At 43.3% G+C, this 24,136-nt stretch overlaps 1 protein-coding gene across 1 annotated transcript; it reads right to left on the reverse strand.

Moving 5' to 3' along the window:
- Positions 1-112: 112 nt before the first annotated feature.
- On the reverse strand, positions 113-23,106 carry nr3c1 (nuclear receptor subfamily 3, group C, member 1 (glucocorticoid receptor)). Its single transcript, XM_069170495.1, has 9 exons — positions 22,798-23,106; positions 21,124-22,319; positions 9,662-9,822; positions 9,385-9,501; positions 8,988-9,269; positions 8,034-8,178; positions 6,106-6,236; positions 5,404-5,561; positions 113-4,206 (listed from the first exon to the last, which is right to left on the reverse strand). The coding sequence occupies exons 2-9, from the start codon at positions 22,317-22,319 to the stop codon at positions 4,054-4,056; spliced, it is 2,343 nt and encodes a 780-aa protein (XP_069026596.1). The 5' UTR covers positions 22,798-23,106; the 3' UTR covers positions 113-4,053.
- Positions 23,107-24,136: the final 1,030 nt, after the last annotated feature.

Raw genomic sequence — 24,136 nt, forward strand, 5'->3', positions numbered from 1 at the left:
CTGAAAAGTGGCTCACAACGAGGTAACCGTGTCTGTCGTTAAAGAGTCACCGCGTTCATGTCGTCGCAAAGGTCAGTTCCTCGCTCCCAGAAGTAGCACACGAAGGAAGACACACGGTTTGACCTTTAATCAACGGAGGAAAAGATCAACAGGAGTCACACTACAGAGGAGAAATAATACAGAGGGAAGGTACTGAAAAACTATTATTTGGAGACAATACAACACATTTTCTTTACAATTGATTATATGTACATGTTTTAAGCAAAACAAAAAAGCTTTTCAGAGAACGCATATACCAGTGAAACATGATCCGCCCTTGATAATTCTCAAAAGTTTATGTCTGCATATGTTTTATACAAAATAGATTTTCAAACAGTATTTGGGTAGTGCAAAGTTTTGTTTATAGATTCAAGCTGGTTGATTACTTTCACAAACAGTTTTGTGTGTGAAGAAGACCGACTCCTCTCCTATTCACAGTATCACACAATTTGACCAGAGCCATCACGTTTGTCTCCTCGAGTTTACACTGACGTTACATTGAATTTGTCTTGTTGTTTTGCTTTGGTCACCTCGTAGTCAAACATCAAATAGGCTTTTTGAATAGGCTTTTAAGAAAACAAGGAAGTAAGCTTATCATGTTCTGTGATGGTGATAGATTATCCGTGATTTCTATTGCATATTCAGGTGTCCTCCTCAAAAATGTACAAGAGGGTAAACAGGATACATTTTTGAGCAAGAAGAGGCAAGTGTGCGGTTTTCTTTATATTCATATATATATTTATATATATATCTATATATATATATATCTGTTTAAATGAGCAGCAGCAGCAGCAGCAGAGATTTGGATACACTGAATGTGAAAGTAACCCATGAGTAATCCCTCTGCAGTTAATGAGGATAGTTTTAAACTATTCCGAATGAACCTCAAAGACAAAAAAAAAACAAAAAACAAAAAAAAACTAATAATGACGGCGGTGGCAGCGGATTCCTTCAACTTTGCTCGTCCGTCAACTTATTTCCTGACATATAAACACCACAAAACACAGAAGCAGACACAAACAGTTTTTGGTTCTTTAACTATACGTGGACGACTACACACTGTGTGAAACAGACCTTTTTAAACAACCTGAGCATGGGAGGAGTTTAAAATGTACGAGTGCTTTTATAGTTCTTGTCGGGACAGATTTGCATCATTTTCTATATTCAAAACATACAGCGAGCTCTTTTCAGCTCCTCACTTGAAATAGTTATCCGAGTATTTATAACCGACAGCTCATTATCTTCGATCTGTAACATTTCCGCTGAATTAAATGATTTCCTCTTTAAAGTTTAGTTTCGATTAGTTTGCTTTAAAACCCAAGACGACACGTCGGTGTTAAGTGTCGTCATGAGCCGAGCGGCCAAACTCAAACTGATGAAAGTGTTGCAACGCATTTCAAGTTTCCACTTCGACCACGCAGGAAATGAGAGAAACCGACGGGCCCGCCGTTCATGCGCGTGATGAGTGAAGCGTGGTCATCGGTCGGCAATCGATCCGGTGGACTGATCAGTCGAGACGTTTCCACCCGCCTCGACAAATTTAGAAGCTCGGATTCGTTTCCTCTTTTGATACAAACGCTGACCAAATGTCAGCATCACTGAAAACAGACAAAACAGGAGTTTGGCACTGAAATAATTCCCAGAGAATAACGGATCCACTTCGCCCGCCTCCCCCCCGTCAGTAATGCTACACGTTCACGGTGACAGGATGCTGCGAGGTGACTAATGCCAAGTGCTTTCAATCGTGGAGCTCGACTACCTAACGGACAGACGAATTAAGGTGCAACGGTACTAAAGAGGAAGAGAAATGAAGACAGGTAGCCTACGAGGTGTTGAAAGAGCGGAGGGGTCAAAGGTTACCAGCAGCTGTGGGAGGTTTATAGGGTGGTGAATCTGCCAGCGCCTGATCCAAAGTCTAACTGCGAATATTAAAAGGAACAGTTTGACATTTTGGGAAATACTCTGACTCACTGTGTTGCCGAGAGTTGGATGAGGTGGTTGGGATCAGTTGCGTCTCTACAATAAATATGAAGCTGCAGCTTCATGGCGAACAAACAGCTGACCTGGTACTGCCCGAAGAGAACAAAACGTCCTTAACGGCACCTCGACATCTCACACCATATAACTCGTTGGTTTAATCCATACAAAAAAAACAAAAACTGAAATCCAGCCTCTTACGATGGTTCACGTGCTGGACTATTTCAAGGACCAGTTGCCAGGCAACCAACAAAGGCTTCAGGATGTAACTTGGCCAAGAAACAGTCAGTCACGTACCAATAAGAGGTTGAATTGGGGGGCTTTCATGTGATAATTGGTGAGTTTTAGGGGTGCTGGAAGGTGGAATTTGTTCTATTTGGACAGAGCCAGACAAGCTCTCATCAGTCTTTTAGCTTAAACTAAGCTGAGAAAAGTTAAACGACCGCTTAACATTTACCAAACAGCTACAACAGTGGCAAGAGAACGGGAAACCGTATTTCCCAAAATGTTAACAAACAGAAAGGAGACACTGTTTGAGAAGGATCATCAGCGGCACAATCACGACTGCATTTGAACTGAACGAAGAGACCGTAAAAAGAACTGAAAAATGTGAAGGACGGTCATTGTCCACCCAGTTGGAGCCACGTCAAACGCACAAAAATTAAACACAATCAAATACGCCCTCTCACTTGTGATTGGTCGACGCGGGTATCCATCGCATTCCACTGTTGGACTAATGGGGCCGGAGTGTGGACCAAACTGAAGACGAAGAAATGGGCTATTTTCCAACAGAAAAAAGTTCTGACTTCCATCTAACGTCGTACAGCACGGGGGCCGGTACGGGACAACAGTCTTTTAAAGCCTTTAGCAGAGTTCAAAGTGCTCAACTAGCACTTCGGGAGTTATGTTTGGGGAGGGGAGGGGGTCAGCGTGAAAAGGAAGCAGACTTGGTATATCGTTTCTTAACAACACGGATCATTTCTACGCACGAAGGATGGACCGAGCTGCCACTTCTAAAGATAAACACAGCCACTGGAGGAAAAAAGAAAAAAAAAAAAAAGGAAAACTTTGCAACTGCATGTAATATAAAAAGTACAATCAACATATGGTCACGGTAGATCACGACGGGTTCAAGAGAAGCACGGTAGGAAGAAAATAGCCAAGATGATACTTGAAGCAAAAAAGGCACATGTTTTCTTTTCCCTTTTATAACAGACATGTGTGTAAACCTGGAAGAGGTCAGCTTGTGGGGGAAATCATCCTTTGAGTGGTGGACATCGGTTAACAGTCTCACAGAAGTGTTTCTCATGTCCAGTTAATTAATCAAAGCAATGAAATATGCTTCTTTTCTTTTCTTTTTTTTAAATGACTAGAAAACAGTTGTTGTTGTTTTTTTTTTCCCCCCGTGCGACTGATAAACATTTTGTTACAACCTCCTATAAAAACTAAAAGTGGAACGTACAGTCTAAAAGCCTACATAAGAGCATGTTATTAAGCTTTTGTTACCTCCTCAGGTAACGACGACCTGGAAAATTGTATAAACTGTTATAATTTGAAAATGTAGAAAATACTATCAGAACATATACATAGATATTTGTTCTATCTATTTTTAGATATCGTTCTGGATTTGAAGGTAAGAAACCTGAGACGACGTGGATGTTAAGCCTGTTTTCTCTTCGTGACTATCACTTTAACTTACAAATGTTTCCCTACTCATTGTTGCACACTACATCTTCGACTGTTCAACGAAACGAAACCTCTTGTGCTCGCCGTCTGGGTCCTACGCAACCATCTCTGTTCCCTCGCGCCAGACCCGTAAAGCCGCCGCGCGGAGTTGCATACTCGCTCCAGAAAGCCTCACTCGCGTGGATCCGCAGTCCTTTTTGTCGTCGCTCTTCTGGGTGGGTTTTGGGGGTGAGTCGGGTCGGGGGGTGGCGAGGTGATGGGACTTTAAGGCATTGTGTCTGTTACGGGAGGGGGCGGGTGGGGGGTGGGGGGAAGAGGGGGCGGGAGGGGAGGTGGGTGGGTGGGGGGCAGTCATCTCTGGTGGAAGAGGAGAGGTTTGACGCTCCCGGCCTTGAATTTTGGTAACTGGTTGCTGATGATCTCCGCCAGCATCTCCGGGAACTCCACGCTCAAGGATTTATTCACAAACGTGTAGAAGCAGAAGCTGAGCAATCCACCGACCATCTGCTCACGCACACACGCACGCACGCACACACACACACACACACACACACACGCACACACACGCACACACGCACGCACGCACACACACACAGGAGGAGAGCACATTCGCTGAGGATTAACCAATGAAGTGGTGCACAGTGTTCAACCATAACCAGCATTTGAAACCATTATAAAGTCTATTAAACATTGAAACCACAGGAACTGGTTTTAAATTGTTGGAATAAAGCAGATGATGATCCAACACGAAAACCTGAGAGCAGCCGCACCTGCAATGTGGAACTTCAAATTTTAGTTTGAATAAAGTGTAGGAGTTATGCTATTCCTTAATAAAAAAAAAAAAATAAGAAAAATGGGTTGCAATGAACAGATGTACTATTCTCGTGTGAATCAAGTTATTTCTTATTTGGATTATTGATTTATCAAAAGGTAACATTTTGAAGTCGTAGATTCAGAACCTGAAAATGACTCAGGAGCTGCAGACAGAAATCTTTTTCAATAAAATGAAATACACAACAATCTTGTCTATCTAAATCGAAGTTTTCCAGCCACATCAGAGTACAATGTTTGTGATGGACTACGTTTACATTTATGACACCAACATACACTGTCAGTATGATTGTACATATTTACAGTGCAGAAAATTGCTTCTTTTAACAGAAACTTGAAGGTATTTAAATGCAGACTTTACCAGAGTCTCATAAATGAACTAGTTTTGAATTATTAATGAGGCGATGTCAGAGGCATAAATACACATTGTACTATATGTAAACTAGCTTACATGAGAGTAGTATTTCACTTTCTGACACTAGTAAGGAGCAATCAACCTGCTACAGATGAAATGTCTCACTCTGCATCAATGTTTTGATTATGAATGAGTTAAGTTGTGGTGTAAGCACAGACTGAACAAAGTTATTTTAACTGACAATCTTAGACGTGTTTGGTGGCAACAGACTGAAAGGTCGTACTACTTGTGTATTAGATAAATTCCAGACCTCAAACTCCTAAACGACTGTAAAACCTGCAGCGTGAAGCTTTGTATTATTGGCAAGAAATTTCTTGGAAACTATGTTAACGCTTTAAGGTAACACACAGACAGCTGCTCCTTGTTTAAGGAGAGAAAGCTGCAGCTATTCAATAACCTGAGACATCGCTGATGTCACACAGAGCATTTTGTCTCCGTACGCTGCATCTCTGTACCTCGTGCATGGAGTCCAGCAGCTTGGTGAGCTGGTAGAATCGCTGCCAGTTCTGGCTGGAGTTCTCCTCACGCTTCACTATGGCTTTTCCTAGCTCCTTGATGTACGACATCCGTATCTCATCAAACACCGCCTGGCTCTTCAGGCCGTCCTTTGGCACTGCGGGAGAGCCGAAACTCAAAGTCAACATCTGGGACAGAAATAAGGACAATGGACCCTAGACTCCACAATGAACACGTAACACTTGCGGCTTTAAACTGCAAGACTGGGAGGACATTTTTTAAACTCTAAATTATAGTAAACTTCCATACTGTGAAGGACAATAACGGCAACTAATGAATATACATCAAGACATTATTGAGACTTGGCTGGCACCTTTAATTCTCCTGCACTAGATTACATTCATGAGACAACATGATACGGTGTCATGTCCATCTGTCCTCAACCAGCAATCCACTTCTTATATACGATGCGTTCAGGTGAGTTAATCTGTTGTGAAAGTGCTACTATGTGATGTAATCTCCTGAATATCCGTCATCATCACCTCCGAGCTACTGGAGACAGTATTGAATTGAAATAATGGCTTTTGTAATGATCGCGTTATCCCGGCCCGACCTTCGACATGTGACGGTGATGGAAGGTGTGAGGCGGTTCAGCTGCTCGAAGGTTAAAAAAAAAAAAAAAAAAAAAAAAAAAGTCTGACCTGTGCTGAGCAGCAGCAGGACCTTCATGCACAGGTACTCGTCGTGGGAGACCTGCAGCCGCACAAACTCGCTCGAAATCTTCAGCATCTGCTCGCACTGGTCGGCCATGTAGGGCAGCTTCATCCGCTCCCTGGTGGGTTCAGACAGACAACAGTTCAACCGCCGTACACTTGTTTGTCCTTGCGTCCTCGCTGATGGCAGGTGGCGTAGTCACAGTAAGGGAGATGAAGCAGCTTCCTGTAATATCGCTGTAGATTTAATGTCTGGCTGAAAACAATTTGAAGATCCTACTTTCAATTATTCTTTCGCAAATGAGATTCGCTCTTAGATTATTGATGTAGAAGAGTGGAAATGTATATTTCAGTTGAGTTAGTGTCCTCTCATTATTGTGGGTGTAAGTGAGGACAAACTTTCAGAATGTATGGTAGAGAGCTGGTTTTTTTTAATTTTTATTTTTTTAAACAGTCATTATAAGATACGTCACAAAACAACACTGAGAATAGACAATCTGACTAAAAACAGGCCGGTAGATACATTTACTTTGGGGGCTGACTGCCAAGCAGAGAACATAACTATATTAATTATGATCATGTTAATGTTCAGCTTGTGATTATGGGGGAGAAAAAAAAAAAAAAAAAGGCCTATTACAGCCTGAAGCATGGGAGCTGCGCTGATGGCTCACTGCACTCAGAGCAGAGTCATCAAGGCTGTAAGAAGGATGAAACGCTGATTACTGATGACAGCTGACAGACACGGTTTGATTCTCGGGAGATACGACACAGCAGAGAGCAAAGAGCTGCACTGATAGACTCCAGAAAACAGATGTATATGTTGGCAAATTGCAAAAAGTATATATATATATATATATCACACAGACCGGGAAATATCACATCAGTGCTCAATTCACTAGCGATGCTCCATTTACCGGGACTCGAACATTAGGTATGTTTTCACTTTGATGGTCCCTGCTTCCGTTGAGTGCGATCGTGGCGCTCATGAAGCAGGAGGAAGCTGTTGGCTTTGGGAGTAAGTATTCGAAGTTTCATCGCTTGATCAACACCAACACTTGCGTTAAACACGTTTTTGTGATCGCCGGTCCGAGCTAATCGGTGATTTCTCCATGCAGCTGAAACGTAAGCGGAGAGCACACGTCCCGATTTGTGTCAGACTTTTGGGGGACAGAGAAGTTTTCAGGGAGCCGAATCTGCTGAGTCGGAGTGGTGGGGATTAGAAACACGCTCATTTTCAACGCTCTGTTGGGAGGATCAAGGTGCAATCGCGCCACAGTTCAGGTCGTATGTCAAAGAAAACCCACCTGGTTGCTCCTGACCTGATGCGCCTTCTTTGGTCTTGGACAGTGACGTTCTGACCCTCTTAAATGTCACTCAAAACACCTCTCCAGGCTCATGGCTTCATTGCTGGAGACTTTCTGAAGCATTTTAAGGGTTTCCTGTTGCCAATATCCTGAGTTAGACACAACATCTGATGTGCGCTCTCCGCTCGTGTTTATGGAGAAATCACTGATGCGCCCGGACCAGCGGTCACGAAAACCTGACAACATTTTTCCGCCTGCTGTTGGAGGTTTTCTACCTGTTAAAAGGCGTTTTTTCTATCCAGATGTTGCTCGTGGGAATTGTTGAATTGCTGCGTTTCTCTCAAATAAAGTTGCTGTGGTTGTATTGTAAAGACTTTACTCTGCAAGTTCCCCTGAGATGACTTGTGTTGTGATTTGGTGCTACATAAATAACATCTCATTGAATTGAAATAATTCAGGTGCTGAAGTTGATCAAGCAACACAACTTGGGACTTCTGCGTCGTACGGTCTCAGAACCTTTTGATTCATCCTCGTATTATTCTCGTCCTACTTTTGGTGTCAAATTAAACAACACGAGTCAGGCCGAGAGACCGAACCATAAACAATACATACTCGTTGATGACGAGGTCGGGTGCGAAGCAGAGCATGTTGCCGTTGCACTGTTGGTAAGACCTCCAGCCCAAACCAAAAGACATGAGGAAGAGCCAGGAGCACTGCAGCAAAGTCATCTGGTCGTCTAGGTGCAGGTTCCTGAAACCTGAGAGGAAGAACATGGAAATACTTCACCCGACTATAAAACAGCCTCGATGTATGTATGTATGTATGTCCGTGTGTGTGTATGTGTGTGTGTGTGTGTGTGTGTGTGTGTGTGTGTGTGTGTGTGTGTGTGTGTGTCCGTGTGTGTGTATGTGTGTGTCTGTGTGTGCGTGCGTGTGTGGTCAAAGTAACAATTCAACCTGTGTATTCCTAAAAAAATTCACCATATATTTTGTAGGAGCAGAATCTGAATGACACAACTGCATTTTACCCAATTAAAAAAAAAAGAAAAAAAGTGTGCAAGTAAGCAACAAACAATCAGTTGTCACTGTTGTTCACTAAATGTGCCCACGTGTCAGCTTCGGTCCAGATTGAGCAGATCCAGATGTAGTGACAGTTTACACAAATTAAAGCAGACACAACACCTGTTTTGCACTGTGCCAAAACATTACAACAGCTGCTGTCAAATTAAAATGTGACTGCACATGGCAGCTGTTTTCAGGGTTGTATGAGGTGTCACACAATGCCTGAAATGCCAAACAATGAAGACGGCGCACATCTTCAAACACTACGAGTTTACATGTAAATAGATGTTAATATAAAAAGAGAAGCCCAATGGCACGTCTGTGTTCAATGTCACAACAAACAAAAGAAATCTGGCAATGTTGCAACTGCGTTTCCGTGCGTCACATTTTCCTCTTTACAAAACTCCTCAACATGAACGTAATCACAATGGTTATAGTATAGTTATAGTATATATATATATATATATATATCACCGAACGCACAGGGGAAGTTTATACCACCAACCTGGCAGAGCTTTGGCCCACTTGACGGCAGAGATGACCTGTCGGCCGCCCAGCCTGTTGAGGGTGGTCATGAGGCGGGTGGAGGTGTCGGGCAGGGTGCTGTCGTAGCCGGCAAAGATGGTGTCCGGCTCTATCGCCTTCAGCAGGGATAGCATCGTGGGAACAAGTTGAGGCATGCACTTGGGTACGAGGGAGCAAGCCTCGATCGGTGGAGAAGGTATCACCTCGGGCAGGTTGCTGGGCTGGCTGCCCTTTAAGCGATTCAACTTCTTGGTTTTGCGAGCTTCAGAAGAGAAAACGGGGATGAACATGGCCGAGTTAAGTCGCACAGAAGGCAGAAGCAACTAAAACAACTAAAGGTTATCCTGTTTGTCATTATCAGTGCAGTTAGCGTGTACCTTCCAGGTTCATGCCTGCCATCAGACACTTGCGGAAGCGGCAGGCTGGGCAGTTCTTCCTCCTGATCTTGTCTATTATGCAGTCGTTCCTCCCGGCACACAGGTAATTATGCTGCCCTGAGAAAGATTCATCTGTTATTTACCTTTACAGTGGTGGCAAATACTACAAGGGAAAAAACTACTTCAGGATTTCAGTAAACTTGTGGCACACATTAGTAATCATTGTGTGTAATACAGGTGATTAATAACCAAATAATTATGCCTTTTGGCTTTGCACCTTCCACTGCTCTCTTGAAGAAAACCTTGCAGCTGCCGCAGGTGAGAACGCCGTAATGGCAGCCTGAAGCCTCGTCAGAGCACACCAGACAGATTTTATGGGTCCCGCTTTTCCCCTGTGTTGACAATGTCGCCGTGCCTCCTTCCTGTCTGCATATAGTACTGGAGGAAGAAGGTGGAAGGCAGAGAAATTAAGTTTATGAAAAAATATTTTGCAAATAAAGATGTAGCACTGACATAAACACTTTCAAATGACTGTAGCATCACATGGCTGCACAGGCGTTTGAGTCAAATCCAAATCATGGCACCGACTCTGTTTACAATAAGCCTTTTATACAACCTGGCCGCTCTCCTGAAAGCATCCTCTGAGTTTTGAGAGTTCAGCTGTAGTTCATATTTTCAGCTGTTAAATAAATAAATAATCTACACAAAAACACTCCACATACATTTACTGCCGTCGCACTGAATGTGTTCATGAGGGAGGAAAAGTGAGTCTCCTTGTGCTCGTTTGGGCCTTTAAAGACTAAATTATCTGAAGATCTCTGGTCACATCCTAAATCCAGTGGTTGTCCTAAAACAGGCCTTCATCCTTTGATTGAACCACAAACGTTTCCAGACTCAGTTCATGCTGGTTAGCGATGCACTTTTTCAAAGCTGCCACTAGGGGACGACAGGCTTTGCTGCATCCATGCGCCAAAAGGTCTACGCCCCCTTTCCATCCCAGTGGCCACAGCAACAACAACAACAACAACAACAACAACAACGCCCACATTGAGTGGATATTAAGCCTGAGACATGCAGTAACTGTCTGTCTGTGCATGTGTGTGCACATCTGCTGCCGCAATGAGAAGTCAAACTGTTTAATTTGATGAGAGCCACTCTAAACTGTCACGCCACACTCACACACTTATGCATATTTTAGCCCGGGACCAAAGTTCACTCTTAGTTATACAACACGAGGGTATTAAGCATGAAAGCAGGCCAGGCTCCAGCAGTCAGTGGGCACAGCAGGATGGGAAAACCCGAGTAAAACATTAAAGCATCAATTCCAGAAGCATTCAGCAGCCAGATTTAAAAGAAAAACTAAAAAAAACCACAACCCATCAGTGGAGGCTGTCAAACCATGACAGGGCTGAGAGCTGTCAGAGCTCCATTGACAAAACCCTTTGGTCAATAAATCTGCCCATTACGCATATTCAGCACAACTGTCATCGCTTACAAGTATTCATTTCCCGAACATCTTCGGTCGCATTGTTTTCAAGGGCTCAAATTCAAACTATCGAGAGTTCACCCCCAAATCTTGTCTTAGTTGGGAGTTGTGGATGCCATAAAGTGGGGCGCTCACTAAAACCTTCCCTCCAGGTACAGCTGTGAAAGGTGAAACCTGGGGCACACTTAATACATTTGATCCACTAAATCCATGATTAAGCCAGCATACCAACATTTCTAATTCATTTTATTTAAAAAAAAAATAAAGGCGTAAAACGGGGTGAAATGATTATCAGTACTTCAGCTTGGCAGATACAACCCAGATGTATCATGAAAAAGCATTAATTTATGATTGTTTGAAGTGGACAAACTGAGCAGGAAGAACATTATTGTAAATAGCTACAGCTTCAGTGAAAATCACAGAACACTTCTTTTACATTTGGAAATTAGATTTATCATTCCAACTAAAAAATATCCCAACCTTCAGAACACTTTGAAGACATAAACGGCATAAAAAAAAAAAAGAAATCCTTCAATTGTAGAAGCAAACTAAGAAACATAAAACTAACAATCACATATCCAAATAAAACAAATCTAATCACATTGCTTGTGACAATTTCAATAAAACCATCACAGAATCATAGCTAATGAAATTGTGAACCAAGATGCACCAACAAAACAACTAACAAAACATGTTTTTTTAACTGATACATTACTTTTGTGGTTAACAACTTCAACTTTAAACCACATCCCTGTATTTTGGTTCAGTGTGCATGAAGACAAAGAGCAGGGGTGCTCTCTCTCTCTCTCTCTCTCTCTCTCTCTCTCTCTCTCTCTCTCTCTAATTATGCACAACTGAAAAACTACTGCGGCCGGGTATATGTTAAGACAAAATCATCTATATATTTCTATTAGGATTTGATCAAACGATTATGTGTAATGTGAAAGAGGTCGCTGATAGCAATAGTCCTATTAAGATGTATCACTCAACTATACTGCCCCCGAGTGTTTTAGCATCTTTCAGTGTTTGAAACCATACATGTTGGTTTGTTCTCTCTACTCTCAGCAGTATTGTGTGCAGCAGCTGCAACAGTTGAACTCTGTACTACCTGTCCTCATCACACCAATCATCACACAGAAAAAGTAAGCAACATAGTGCAGCTAAAGATCTACTTATTTCCCTCAGCAGGCGGTGAAGACCCCGAAAAATCTAGAAGAGGGTTCAGATTTGTAAAAATGGCTTCAAATAAATGCTGATGTTGCTACACTGCGTCTGCTGGATGTGAAAAGGAGCGACTGTTTGCCAACACGCTCCCTGTAACAACTTTTTTGGGTGATAAGACATCAATGTTAAATTTAGAGCTTATTTCACTGATTATAGCCGCAAGGAGTGCCTCACTATGGCCGTAGTGTGTGCGGGTGTGTAAACACACTGTGCAAAAGTATTCAGCACCGAATACAAAGCGAGGACAGTTTTAAACACCGACACCATGTATGGTTTCTATTAACTTACTTCATACAAAGTGCGGTAAAATCCTAAATCAAATCAATATCTGGTGTGAACAGTGTTTGCCTTTAAAACAGCGCCGGCTCTCCTCAGTGCACTTTCACACAGTTCTTCAAAGTACTTGGCGGGAAGGTTTTTCCGAGCATCTTGGAGAACTACAGTTCTTCTGTGGATTTAGAGGTCGTGGCCTCTCAGTGGCTACACCATCTGTTGCGGGGCTCCTTGTTCTTTTGGACCAATCGGATGTCTTTCTGAACATACAGCATGATGGTAAAAAAAAAAAAAGTATCTAAAGTGCTTAAAACGTTCGCACAGTACTGCGTCTTCACTCACTCACAAAAGCCCATTGAGCCCCAGGAGGAGGGCGCGGTGGCCAGCAGGGTGGGCGGAGGAGGCTAATGAGTGGTGAAGATGATGTCAGAGGGTGCGGAGGGCTAACCGGTTTGTCCTTCACTGGCCCACTGGGATGGTGTCAGCAGGACTGCTTTCCTAGAAGGCTTTAGGCCACTGGTTCAAATCCAATTACTGCAGCCATTTTGTTTTTAACAACAACGAGTAAGCCCGAGACAAAGTCACTGCTGGCCTTTACTTTCTCAAAACTCAGTCTGGAATCAGTTCATGACATTCAACTACATCATAGGACATGCTGCAAATCTGTCTTTGTGTCTTGTCTGTCAGACACAAACCACTCAAAACTGCACGGCAATGTGGGGAAACCGAATTTCCCCTTTCTGAAACCATCTGTTGAAGTGAGCGCTCGCTATCAACAGGATGTTCTCGCATTCCCTCCGAGTTTACTATCGGTCAGAGCTCCGCCGCAGCACAAAGGCAGAGACATCCCGAGATGGGCCTCGACTTTGAGAAGAGCAGTACTAAAGAAGTGAACTGCTTACATCTCTCGCAGTGAGATCAATCAGTCCGGGTTTTAATGACGAAAGCCACGTCACACACTTGCGATAATGCCGGTGTTCCAATGTCCTGCTTAACAATTCATAATCCCCTTTTAGCTGCGAGTGTCACGAGTAGATTTGCAGGCCCCTACTCTACATACCCCTGAATCTTTGCCAGATGAGCCGCTATCAGAGCCACATCTTTGCATTATCCATTTCTTCTTCTCTGTAGGTGATACATCATTTAGTGCTTGTGCTCAACATACATGACCTACTTCACACCCAATTACTGCAAACGAGTCATTTACTGAAGACTTATGAAAAAGCCATTTAGCTCGACTGAATGTGTGCTGGCAAGGTGGCAACATGCTTTAGACCCGATTTCTTTAATGGTTATCATGGTGACTGATACGGATCAATGCTGCACTCACATCTGCTAGTCTTCATCAAACCTCAGAGCGTGGAGAGGAGCACAGGGAAGGGACATAAGGAAGTGCTCCTTCCCTGCGGTAAGAGCCACCAAAATAGAAAGGAGAACTGGTCTGCACGCTCTGAATCATTCTCGCATGCAGAGCAACAAAACAGCTTCTATGAGGGAGTGGAGACTCGGTTTTATTGGGCTGTACTTCTCTAAAAATATCTGCCTTGTGTGCTCTCCAACAGTAACAGTATGTCTTTATAAATACTTTACATTCCTGCAAGCTGTAACATCACAGCAGATAAAAACAATAGGGACAGAGTCGCCTTTGTAGCAGTCTTATGTCGACATCAAGTGTTTTTATGGCCATTGCGTTGCTTCATTATACAGGCCATTAGTGAGATACATGTGATACTGTGCATTGTCCCTCACTGTCATTGTCTGCAAAGAGCCACTGTTTTCTCCTTCACGCTGTACTGACAAACCCATTTCAATAACAGTGACATTATGTGGCCCAAAGCAGCAACTACTGCTCGGCTTCAAACAGCGGAGGAGGAAACCAAAGCTCACTCACAGTTGAGCACAAGAAAAACAACCCTAAAGGATTTGAGTTTCCATATTAGATTCTACAACAGGACTGTGTGTAGGTGGGAGGTGGCTTCCCGGCCTGTAAAATGAATTGGAGGCTGGCTTCTGCTACTGTGTGCCTAACAGTAATACCTTCAGCTGCGTCCTGATGGATGTGGGCGGAACCTCCCAAAGTTTGACTCTGCTGACTGGGCAACTGTACCAGAAAGTATGCACTATACTGTATCCTCTGAACCTCAACCTGGAGGATTTCTATGACCCCATAAAGAGTCCAAACACACCAAAAAGTATACATCGAAAAAGCAAAGCTGTGGTTACATGGGAATGCAGTAATAATGTGAAAGCGACTGGAATGGCTGGCATTTGATCTGGTGCATTCGCTCGGCGCCAGATGTGGGGAGGCGGGAGGGAAAGTAGGTCAGAAGAGTGAGAGCTTCACGGCAGTGCTTTGTGGTCCGCCTTCCTGCCTGCCACAGCGCTCATGACACACCCACGTGCACACACCTACACACTGGTGCATAATACACAAAGCCGCCAGACACACACATGTCACACACACACACGGGCAGAGTCTTAAAAAGGTGCTGAAAGCTTCTGTTGACAATCAAGGCCTCTGACCTTGGTTGCAGGAAGCAAACGGGACAGAGAGAGAGAGAGAGACAGAGAGAGAGAGACAGAGAGAGAGAGAGAGAGAGAGAGAGAGACAGAGAGAGAGAGAGAGAGAGAGATGATGGCAGAGCAAGATGAGGGGTGTGTCAGAGCAGGACTGCTGCTGAATGACCCTCACCAAAGCTTACTCTCTATACACAGAGCCAAGACTGAGAGCTGGGAGTGTCCATACACTGAATGCAAGCTTTATATAAATAAGCATAATAATAAACAAATACCCACAGTGTATATAAATGGACTACACATCATAAACTACTCGTGTATCAAACCAGCTGGTGCATCTGACAGCTGTGACGGAAACCGTATCTACTTCTCCAGCAGCACTTGAATCTGCAGTCTTGCTTTGGTTGAAGTCGACCAATCAAAACCTCATTCGCTGCCATGGTTTGATAACGCTTCATATTCTCACCTGAGACAAAGTAATTACCTGACAAAAACCTAGTTCTACTGGTAAACCCAATAAACTCACACCTTCAACAAGTCTCTACAATGTCCCACAAGCATCGCAGCTGTCAAACAAGACCCCGAGGGCAAGAATCCTACCAACACAGCATTAAAGAGAGCGCTGCCTACGATGTTGATATGCATAGGCATGTAGGTTCGCATAGTAGCTGTTTATCTCCTGGGTGATTTGAGGAAACCAACAGGGCGGGGTGGGAAATGAGCAACCGATGCCAGTCAAATGCTGGTGAAATATAAAAGTTGCAGGTAAAAACATGATTTACAATCGAGTGGCTGGTGAATTCAAACGTTTATCTGTTTAACAATTTAATCTCCCGCCCTGCAACACGGGGAGATAATAAAAGTTAAGAAGTAGTAAGAAAACTGCTTTAGCACAGGACCGGGTTGGTTGAGTCGATTTTCTAGTAGTTTTCCTTTGAGGTGTTAGTCAGCAGTGAGTCATAAACATTATTCAGATCAGACTCGGTATTCCCACATGTGAAATTCTCTGGAGTTTTACCACCTTGTTGAGATCACGTTCTTGCCCAGGCATTGCTTCATTCAGCCCAGTCCTGACTGCAAAGCAGCCTCTGAGTCAGCAGCTCAGAGTTACACTGCTGAATTCTGCCTATGCATTATTATAAGTAGGTAAATATAGAGGCTGCTACTAACGCGCTTTCATTATTGATTCATCCGTTCATGATTTTGTCAATTACCTGTTTTGTCAACAAAATGTCAGAAATATTGACAATTAAAAAAACAACAACAACAAAAAAACCTTTTGAATTATTTGTTTTTTCCTGACGAACAATAACAAAATACTATCGTTTAAGGAAGAAACGCACCAAATGCTCACAGCTGAGAGGCTTGAGCAAAGTCAATTTAGGCATTTTGTCTAAAAGTTCTCAAACAAGACATTAATTATGAAAAAAGTTTCTCCAACTTACAGCAGATCAACAAACAGAAAACCTAAACTAAAATTACAAAACTGAAATAACATGAGCAACACACTGCGTCTTTTTATATGTGTGAAAACCCTGAGCCATGGATTACTCAGATGTGCACGTGAAGAGATGCTGAAGCTACACAACGCTGCCTTGTGATATGTGAGGACAGCTCTATTCAGTGAGCCAGTTTCCCCCAATAAACACACAATTGATTCAAAGGCCTCCCAGAAATTCCAGTAACCTACATTGTGTGCAGCATAAATAACAGATTTTTAGATCATGTGGCTCACAACGTTTCACAAAATAAGACTGTATGGGTTGGGTCAATCATAGATGGGACAGGATATGCACCCCAAAAAAAAAAAAAAGGTTACACAACACATGTCTGGTAAGCAGCTGTGTTATGGACCAGAAGAATAAGGTTTCTGCATTTTTCCTCCATCCAATGTTGGTATTTACTTGAAGTGCAACACAATATAACTCAGGTCATGCCACATGGTCAAACCAGTTATCACACGATCATGGTGTGCATTTCCCTAAATAGGAGCAAAGCTGAGCATTTCTCAAGGTGAAGCATTTTTCATTTTGTGCGAACAGGCTGTGAGTCAGGCCATAAAACCGAGTCTCGTAAAACTGTGATGCATAAAATGAACACGTAAGGTATCGAAGTTTAACGCACCAGTGAAGTGGGGGACAACTGGGTGCAGTATCGGCACCTGCTCGGGACTAATGTTAAAGAGTTCCCGGGTGGAAACAAAGCAGCAAACTGGGGCGATGGCAGGTCAGATACTCGGAGTCACGTGAGGTCCTCCGGGCCTCAGTTTCAGCAGAAAGCAGCAGCGCTGCGTGAGAAGCTGGAGGAGGTTTTGACCTGATATAAACTTTCTGACAACCACAGAACCACCACAGCCCGGCATTCAGCTAATTCCACACCACTAAATGTCACGAAGGTTGTGGCGCACAAGCGCCACACAAAAACAAAATGCAAATCTTTAAAGCGAGACACACACACACACACACACACACACACACACACGGACACGGACAAAGGTGACGTTACACATCGATGAGCCAGTGACCAAACAGCCACACAAATTATTTTGGCCTCACACCATATGCACAAACATAATCCTATTTAAACACACAAACCTCTGCAGAACACAAAGACAGGGTGTTTGGAGCCACATGTGAGATGAAGACGAGCCATATCTCGTGTCTCTACCCATCTGTTCCTCATCACCAAGCGATGCGACAACTGCCCGGCAGTTGTGAAGATGGTACATCGCATCATTTGCACACACAATCCAAACACAGCCGCATCGGCGCCCTCACCGACATGACGCACTTCTGCGTGCCAATCTTTGAGCTGATCGCACCGTTGAATACTGAACCAGACAGGCGTGAATGCAAAAGAGATCCAAACAAGAAAGACGGTTTAAGACGGTTGTTTCTGTCACGCCACTGTTCACGATCGGACCCCGAAGTCACATTCACAGCTGAATCCATAAAATTCGACAAGTCAGCAAAGTATTACCTGTACAAAAGACACTTTGTGGGGCTGTACGCAGTGCAAACACTGTGACTTGGTGCTCGTCTGAACGGGAGCTCACTTGTGGGAAATCACAGCAGAACTTAACGTTCAAAATCACTGGAACAAGAACAATCAATGGAACAAGGAGACTTATTCCACATTTCCCTACTCAGAAATAATGTAATTCTTCTCAGTGCAGGCCTGTCCAATCTATTCAGGACACAATTCATTCATCCCTACTGTTGAATGAATTGTCTGCTTCTTGGGGATGCATCTGGTTCAGGTGCAGACAGCGCGGCTCTCAGGTTTATTTTTGGCACGAGGGAGCTGGAAGACGTGCCCAAAATGACCTCATTAACCCCCGCTGAGCAGATCAGCAGAGACAACATGCTGTTAAACAAGGATAAAACCTTACGATAACAAAATAGAAGGAAAACTGTTTATCACCCAGTGGATTTGGGACATGCCATAAACACATCATAATACTTAGGCTTGTCCAGTCAGGGAGAAAAAAAATAATGACTGTCTGACTTGGATAACAGTGGAATTCCCCCAGCTTTTTAACAGCACATCTTTTCTCCAGATCTCAGAGCGTATTGCTTATGCTGCAGCCATGTCCTGTGGAGTCCACGAGCCCATCTCACAAAGCAGGACTATTGGGTTAACGATCTCGGACCTTTTTGTCACGACGATGGCTTTATTTTAAATGAATGGTAACTGAGAACTCAAACCAGGCTTATCAAAACATATAAAATGTCCACCTCCTCATCTATTGTCGGTGAAAGTCAAAGACGCAGCCTGAATTTTATACATCCCGCGTTAACAAGCCACAGAATGATTTTTCTTTCCCTCGTAGTAGCTACAGTGTTGTGTGCTGTGATTTATGCCTTGTTGTAATGGGAGTAAATAACAGTAAAATAGAAAAGGTTTAAAATAATCACAAGAAATACAGTAGAAGTTCATCAAGTGTTTCACTGGTTATAAAACCAGACCTCAAAAATAGCAGGACGTTATACAAGCTTACGTCAATAGTATTATACCAAACTGAATGCATATTGTTGCATCTTAATTGTACTGGAAGTACCGACTGCAGCTCAGCAGAACATGATGCCACTTGTAGAAAAGACATTTGCATTTTGTATGTAAACTGTAATGGACATGACACTATGCAACAAGTAAAATGTGTTCCCTCTGTGCACTAACAACATGCTCTGATTAGGCTTTAAATGGACCAGCAGACAATTCATTCCTATCCCTTCATATTCTCAAGCCTTGTTATTCACACATTTCTACCATTTCTTGTAATTGTTTCTTGTGCAATACCCAATATAGGCTACTTAACATATAAAAAAAAATGCAAAGCCACATAAATAAATCAGCACAAGTTACTTGACGGCACTTGATGACTGCATCATTTAATAGTATTTCTATCAATTTTCTTTTATTCCAGTCATTATAAACTCAAGTTGCATCATCAGCCAGAGACCCATCAAGTCAACTGAGATTCTTAAACTCGAGAATTTAGGGTTTTCTAAATTCAGGATAATTTTACATACAGAAATTGAACCCCCTGTAGCGCCCTTCAAAGGCGATACCACAGGCACGTCCATACGCACCCCGACATCAGGTTCATCAGCCCTGAGAGCAGGTTGTCAGGAGTGCGTCACTTAGGTTGAGGTGTTGGTGGACACAGAGGAGTACAGTCGAAAGTGAGGCCCAGACTAGGGGGTATTTTTTGACTACGCTGGGCATCGCCTCAACCAGTGGTGGTTTGCAGGCGAGGTGATGCCTCAGCAGTGGCAGCATGATCACACACCTTGTGAGTAGTGAAGGGAAGCTAGAGAGAGAGTGATGGAGGACAACAGCTCCACCCCATGCCCCTAAAAGACCCTCAGCAATCTGTAGACAAAACAGAGGTGTGCTGAGGATTTTGTGATTGCTAGAAACCTTCCTGGAAAAAGAAAAGAATGAATAGTACTAATCTTCACACTGAACAGCCAAATCCAATTTGACTTACAACTTTTAAGGCGGGTATAGTACTAAGTATAGCTTGTATTTTTTTGACTCTTTACTTTTAGAAAGTCCCCTTCCTTATTTTCCCCACGAGGATAAATATTTTCAACATAACATATCTTCAAAATATACATTTACAATGTTTCAACAACATATGAACTAGTCTGCATTCTATTTGATGAAAATAGACGTGAATGGCAGTTTGTGTATGAACTCACAAACTGGAAAATCCTGAGCTAACACCAACAGTTGATAACCACCTTTGTCAGACCAGTTATTCAGATTCCTCAATGTCTGATTTATGAAACAAGACAAAGACCGCCTGCCTGAGCTGACCTGTAAACAACACGATGAACTGAAACTAACAACTATTTCTAGTGGCAATTAATGATTTTGTGAGTGACGTGACGTGAAGGGTAATGACCAAATGTTGACCACAAGTTTCTAAAACCAAAGTCTTGTCTTTAAAATAGAAAGTGACCATTTTTGTTTTTTTAGATAAGACTGGTCAGGTAGATGAAGGCAAGACTCTGGTTCTTTGTTTACTGTACTCAGGTTACAGGAGCCACTAAAGACACATCGGTAATAACACTGAATCCATTTCCTAACACACAAGGTTATGAGTAGCACCACAATAAAGCTGTGAAAACAAACCATCAGCCGCCAGCAGTTTTAATTTGTGATAACAACCAGTTAGCGAGCATCCGTGAGCCACAGACCTCTTCGGGTGAAAATTTCTCAGTCTTTAAAAAAAATGCATAAAAGGAAATGCATGCAAGTCAATATTATGTCCAGAGGCTGTCCGACTATTGCCCAAACTTTGCTGCCACAACAACAGCACACTGACGCTCTTCATTCTATTGATTCTACACAAAACAATAAGACGATATACAAGACAGTTAAAGGACAGTATCAGTGGTTTTGCCTCCCTGCAAAAAAACCCCCCTCAAACTTGTCCCTTATTAAAGAAGTCTGACTGGGACAAAAACATTGCAGCAAACTTGAATCAAACAACTTTCAACTTTCTTCTCAGTTAAAAAGGCCAGAGTTTCCAGCGTCCTGTTATTGATAAATAATTGGATACCCGTGTTGACATGAATGAATATTCTGTATGTCAGCTAGTTGATAAATAAAGACTAACACCTGAGTCTTTGAGCAACGAACTTCAGATGATCCGGTGATGCCAGGGAGGATAAAATAAGACAACACTAAGATAAACAAATAAACTGACTACTGCCTGCAATTCTTACCTGCCAAAGCTGGTGGTGTAGGAAGGAGAGCTTGAGAAAATCTCACTGGCCCTGTGGATTGCCGAGTTATCCCCGACGCCCTGACCTCTGTTCCAGGCCCCACTGATGGCCGTTACCGGGAGATACAGGCTGGACACTAGCTTCAAATCTTTCTGCTGCTGAGCATCATTGTTCCTGGGGTTGACTCCGAAGTGGTAGCTCTGTCCTCCTGAAGTGCTGACCCCACAGATGGAGATGGGGTTAGTGCTGGGCACGTCTGCCACGGACGTGCTGCTCATTTGGCAATAACTGTGACCTGTAGACGTCTTCTCCTGTTTAATCACACCTGGGGTGCAGAGCTGAATGAAGCCGGCATCTTTTTCTTTTTTCACCAATGCAGACAAAGTGTTTGTGGGGGTTGAGGATGCCGTTGTGGATGTGCTAGTGCTGGATTGATCTGGACTTGTTATATTGCTGCCGTTGAGGGCAACAGAGACGGCCCCAGCGGTGTTACTGCTCTCCACCGCAGCAGCCTTCATCTCCCTCTCTGAACTGGCATCCACAAGCAAAGCATCGTCTGCCAGAGTGGACAGAAAGGCATCATCCCCGACGTAAAAATCTGAGGGGGACCCAGTGAGGTCAAAGTCTTGAAGCAGGTCCAGAGTATTGTCACTGAACAATTTCTGGTTCACGTCCACCTCTTTCCCAATGTGCTCGAAGGGATGATCAAAGTCAATGGGGTCCTGCTCTCCTTTTTCCACGGAGAAATCCTCTGTTTTCATCGGGAAGAAGTTGGGGTCCGATCCCCCGATAAGCGAATCCATGGAGGACTGGGTAACGTCTGCTACACTGGCCTCCAGCTGGGGCAAATGTTCTGCCACGTTTTGACGCCCAAAAGTCGCGGGGGCCTGCGTCTGAAGAAAGTGCTGCTGACGGGGCCTCTGGTCATTGGTGAGGCTCCTGGACTCTGGGCCCTCGACCGAAGGGAGCTTCTCGGGAAGGGGGTTGCTGCTGAGGCCGTTGGCCACCTGTCCCGGCTGCATCGATGGGCTGGATGGAAGAGAGGTGGAGGTGGAGGTGGAGGAGGCGATGGGCATGGCACTGTGAGGAGCCACTTTCAGCAGACCTCCCTCCTCGGGGCTTTCAGTGTAGACCAGCTTGCTCAGATGGTCGTCATCTCTCCTGTATGCTGTCTTCTTCACTCCACCTTTTTTCATCTTTCAAAAGACAGGAAACATTCAGAAAGCGAAAACCCCCCATTAAAACACACTCATAGACAAGATAACTTCACTCAAATCACGACGAGACTTGAGGAAAGCTGACAAAACATGCGCGCTGGAGATAGTTAGCAAAGCTGAGCTAAGCCAGCTGTTCAACAAGCGAACTGTCCACGTCAGTTCATTGTCAGCCGTGTCCACCCACCAAACACTGTTAAATGAAGCGAGCAGCCCTTAACAGGGTTGATGAACATTAAACAGAGAAGCGTGGTGCAGGTTTACCGTGGTCTGAGCTATGCTACCGTTAGCGTGCTAGGTAGCAAAGTGGCTTCGTGCCTTCGTTTCTCTGAACGTCGCTGACAGTGACGTTAAACACGAACATCACCATATTATATATTTATATTAAATCAGGGTCGCTGTGTTTGTCCCCGGGGCTACAAACGCAGCGACTCTAACCGGAATAAAGTCCCGTATTTACCCTTGAACCGCCCGGTTGTTGACGCGCGTCCACAGGTCGTCTGTCAACATTGTTTTGGTTGAAACACGCTGACTGACTTCTGCTCACGTTTCTCTTCGCGTCCCTTCGTCGCTACATGACTGGATCTCAGACGTGAAACGAGCCGAGTCGTCGGGTTTCTTCTTTTTTTTTTTTTTTTTTTTTTTTATATATCAGTTTTTCCAACTTCGATTAAGCCGTAAATCTTTTTACGCGAAATGTTAAACAGGCTACGCTACGGGAGGAGGAGGGTTTGTAGCTGGCCGTTAGGAAAAACATACAAAATGGAGAACCGAGGAAGGCAGCCCCGTGGTTCACCTGTTGACAACATGCAGCGCCGCCTGCCGGCCGCGCCAGGAACTGCAGCTGAGCGAGAGGAGGCGCACTTCACGACAGGGAGTTGAGGTTAGGTTAGGTTAGGTAGTTACTTTATTAATCCCCGAGGGGACTTTTTTTTTTCCGCTACAGCAGCATACAGGAAGCAATAAGATAATAATAGAATAATAGAAAGCAATAAAATAGCAGTAAAAATATTAAATATAAAATATAAAATGCACAGTATATACAGTACAGTATATATCTATATATATATCTGTATATATTATGTACAAACAACCAATAACACAGACAAAAGTGTTATTGAGCATTTAGTCGTGGTGTAATGTAACAAAGAACATTTACTCAGGTGTTGCAATGTTAGGTATTCGTGGCCCACGTCACTTGAGTATTTCTAATTTATGCAACCTGATAAATCCACTCCACTCAATCAATCTCAGAGGTAAATATTGTAGCCTACTTTTAATTAATTAATTAATTCAACAACAATATTAATCCAAATACAACATGTAGCATTTACTACCTAGTGTGTACTTTTAGTACATTAACCACATTTTACTGATATTGCTTACATACTTTTACTGAAGTAAGATTTTAAATGCAGGACTTTAACTTGTATTAGACTGTTTTCACAATGCTGTGTTACTTTTGCTGCAGTAAAGGACGTGAATACTTCCTCCACCACTGGGATTTAGAAAATAAATAATATATAATGTATAATGTGAAGAAATTTCCCCTCGGGGATTAATAAAGTGTATAAAAAAACAAAACAAAACAAAAAAAACAACAATATTTTAACAAACTACAAAGCAGTGATTGCTGTAATATAAACATTCACCTTCTTGGCAAACATTAGTTTCAGTGCGATTTAACAATGTCACTAAGCACATAACGCAAAAGTGCATTTGTCTCCTCCTACAAGATTGTTCATGCAGCTGCCCAGCATGTTCCTACATTGTATTGCAGCTGTTATGGTGCATTAGAC

Source organism: Embiotoca jacksoni, unplaced genomic scaffold (genome assembly GCF_022577435.1).
Source record: "Embiotoca jacksoni isolate LCO1_2020_lvr unplaced genomic scaffold, fEmbJac1.0.p SCAF_5, whole genome shotgun sequence".
NCBI classification, from domain to species: Eukaryota; Metazoa; Chordata; class Actinopteri; family Embiotocidae; genus Embiotoca; species Embiotoca jacksoni.

Excerpts from the sequence above, each read along its gene's own strand:
- nr3c1 (XM_069170495.1), bottom strand. The coding sequence starts at position 22,319 with ATGAAAAAAGGTGGAGTGAAGAAGACAGCATACAGGAGAGATGACGAC. Across the intron at positions 9,270-9,384 it reads GGCAGGCATGAACCTGGAAG|CTCGCAAAACCAAGAAGTTG; the intron begins GTACACGCTAAC and ends TCTCTTCTGAAG. Across the intron at positions 8,179-8,987 it reads GTGGGCCAAAGCTCTGCCAG|GTTTCAGGAACCTGCACCTA; the intron begins GTTGGTGGTATA and ends TCTTCCTCTCAG.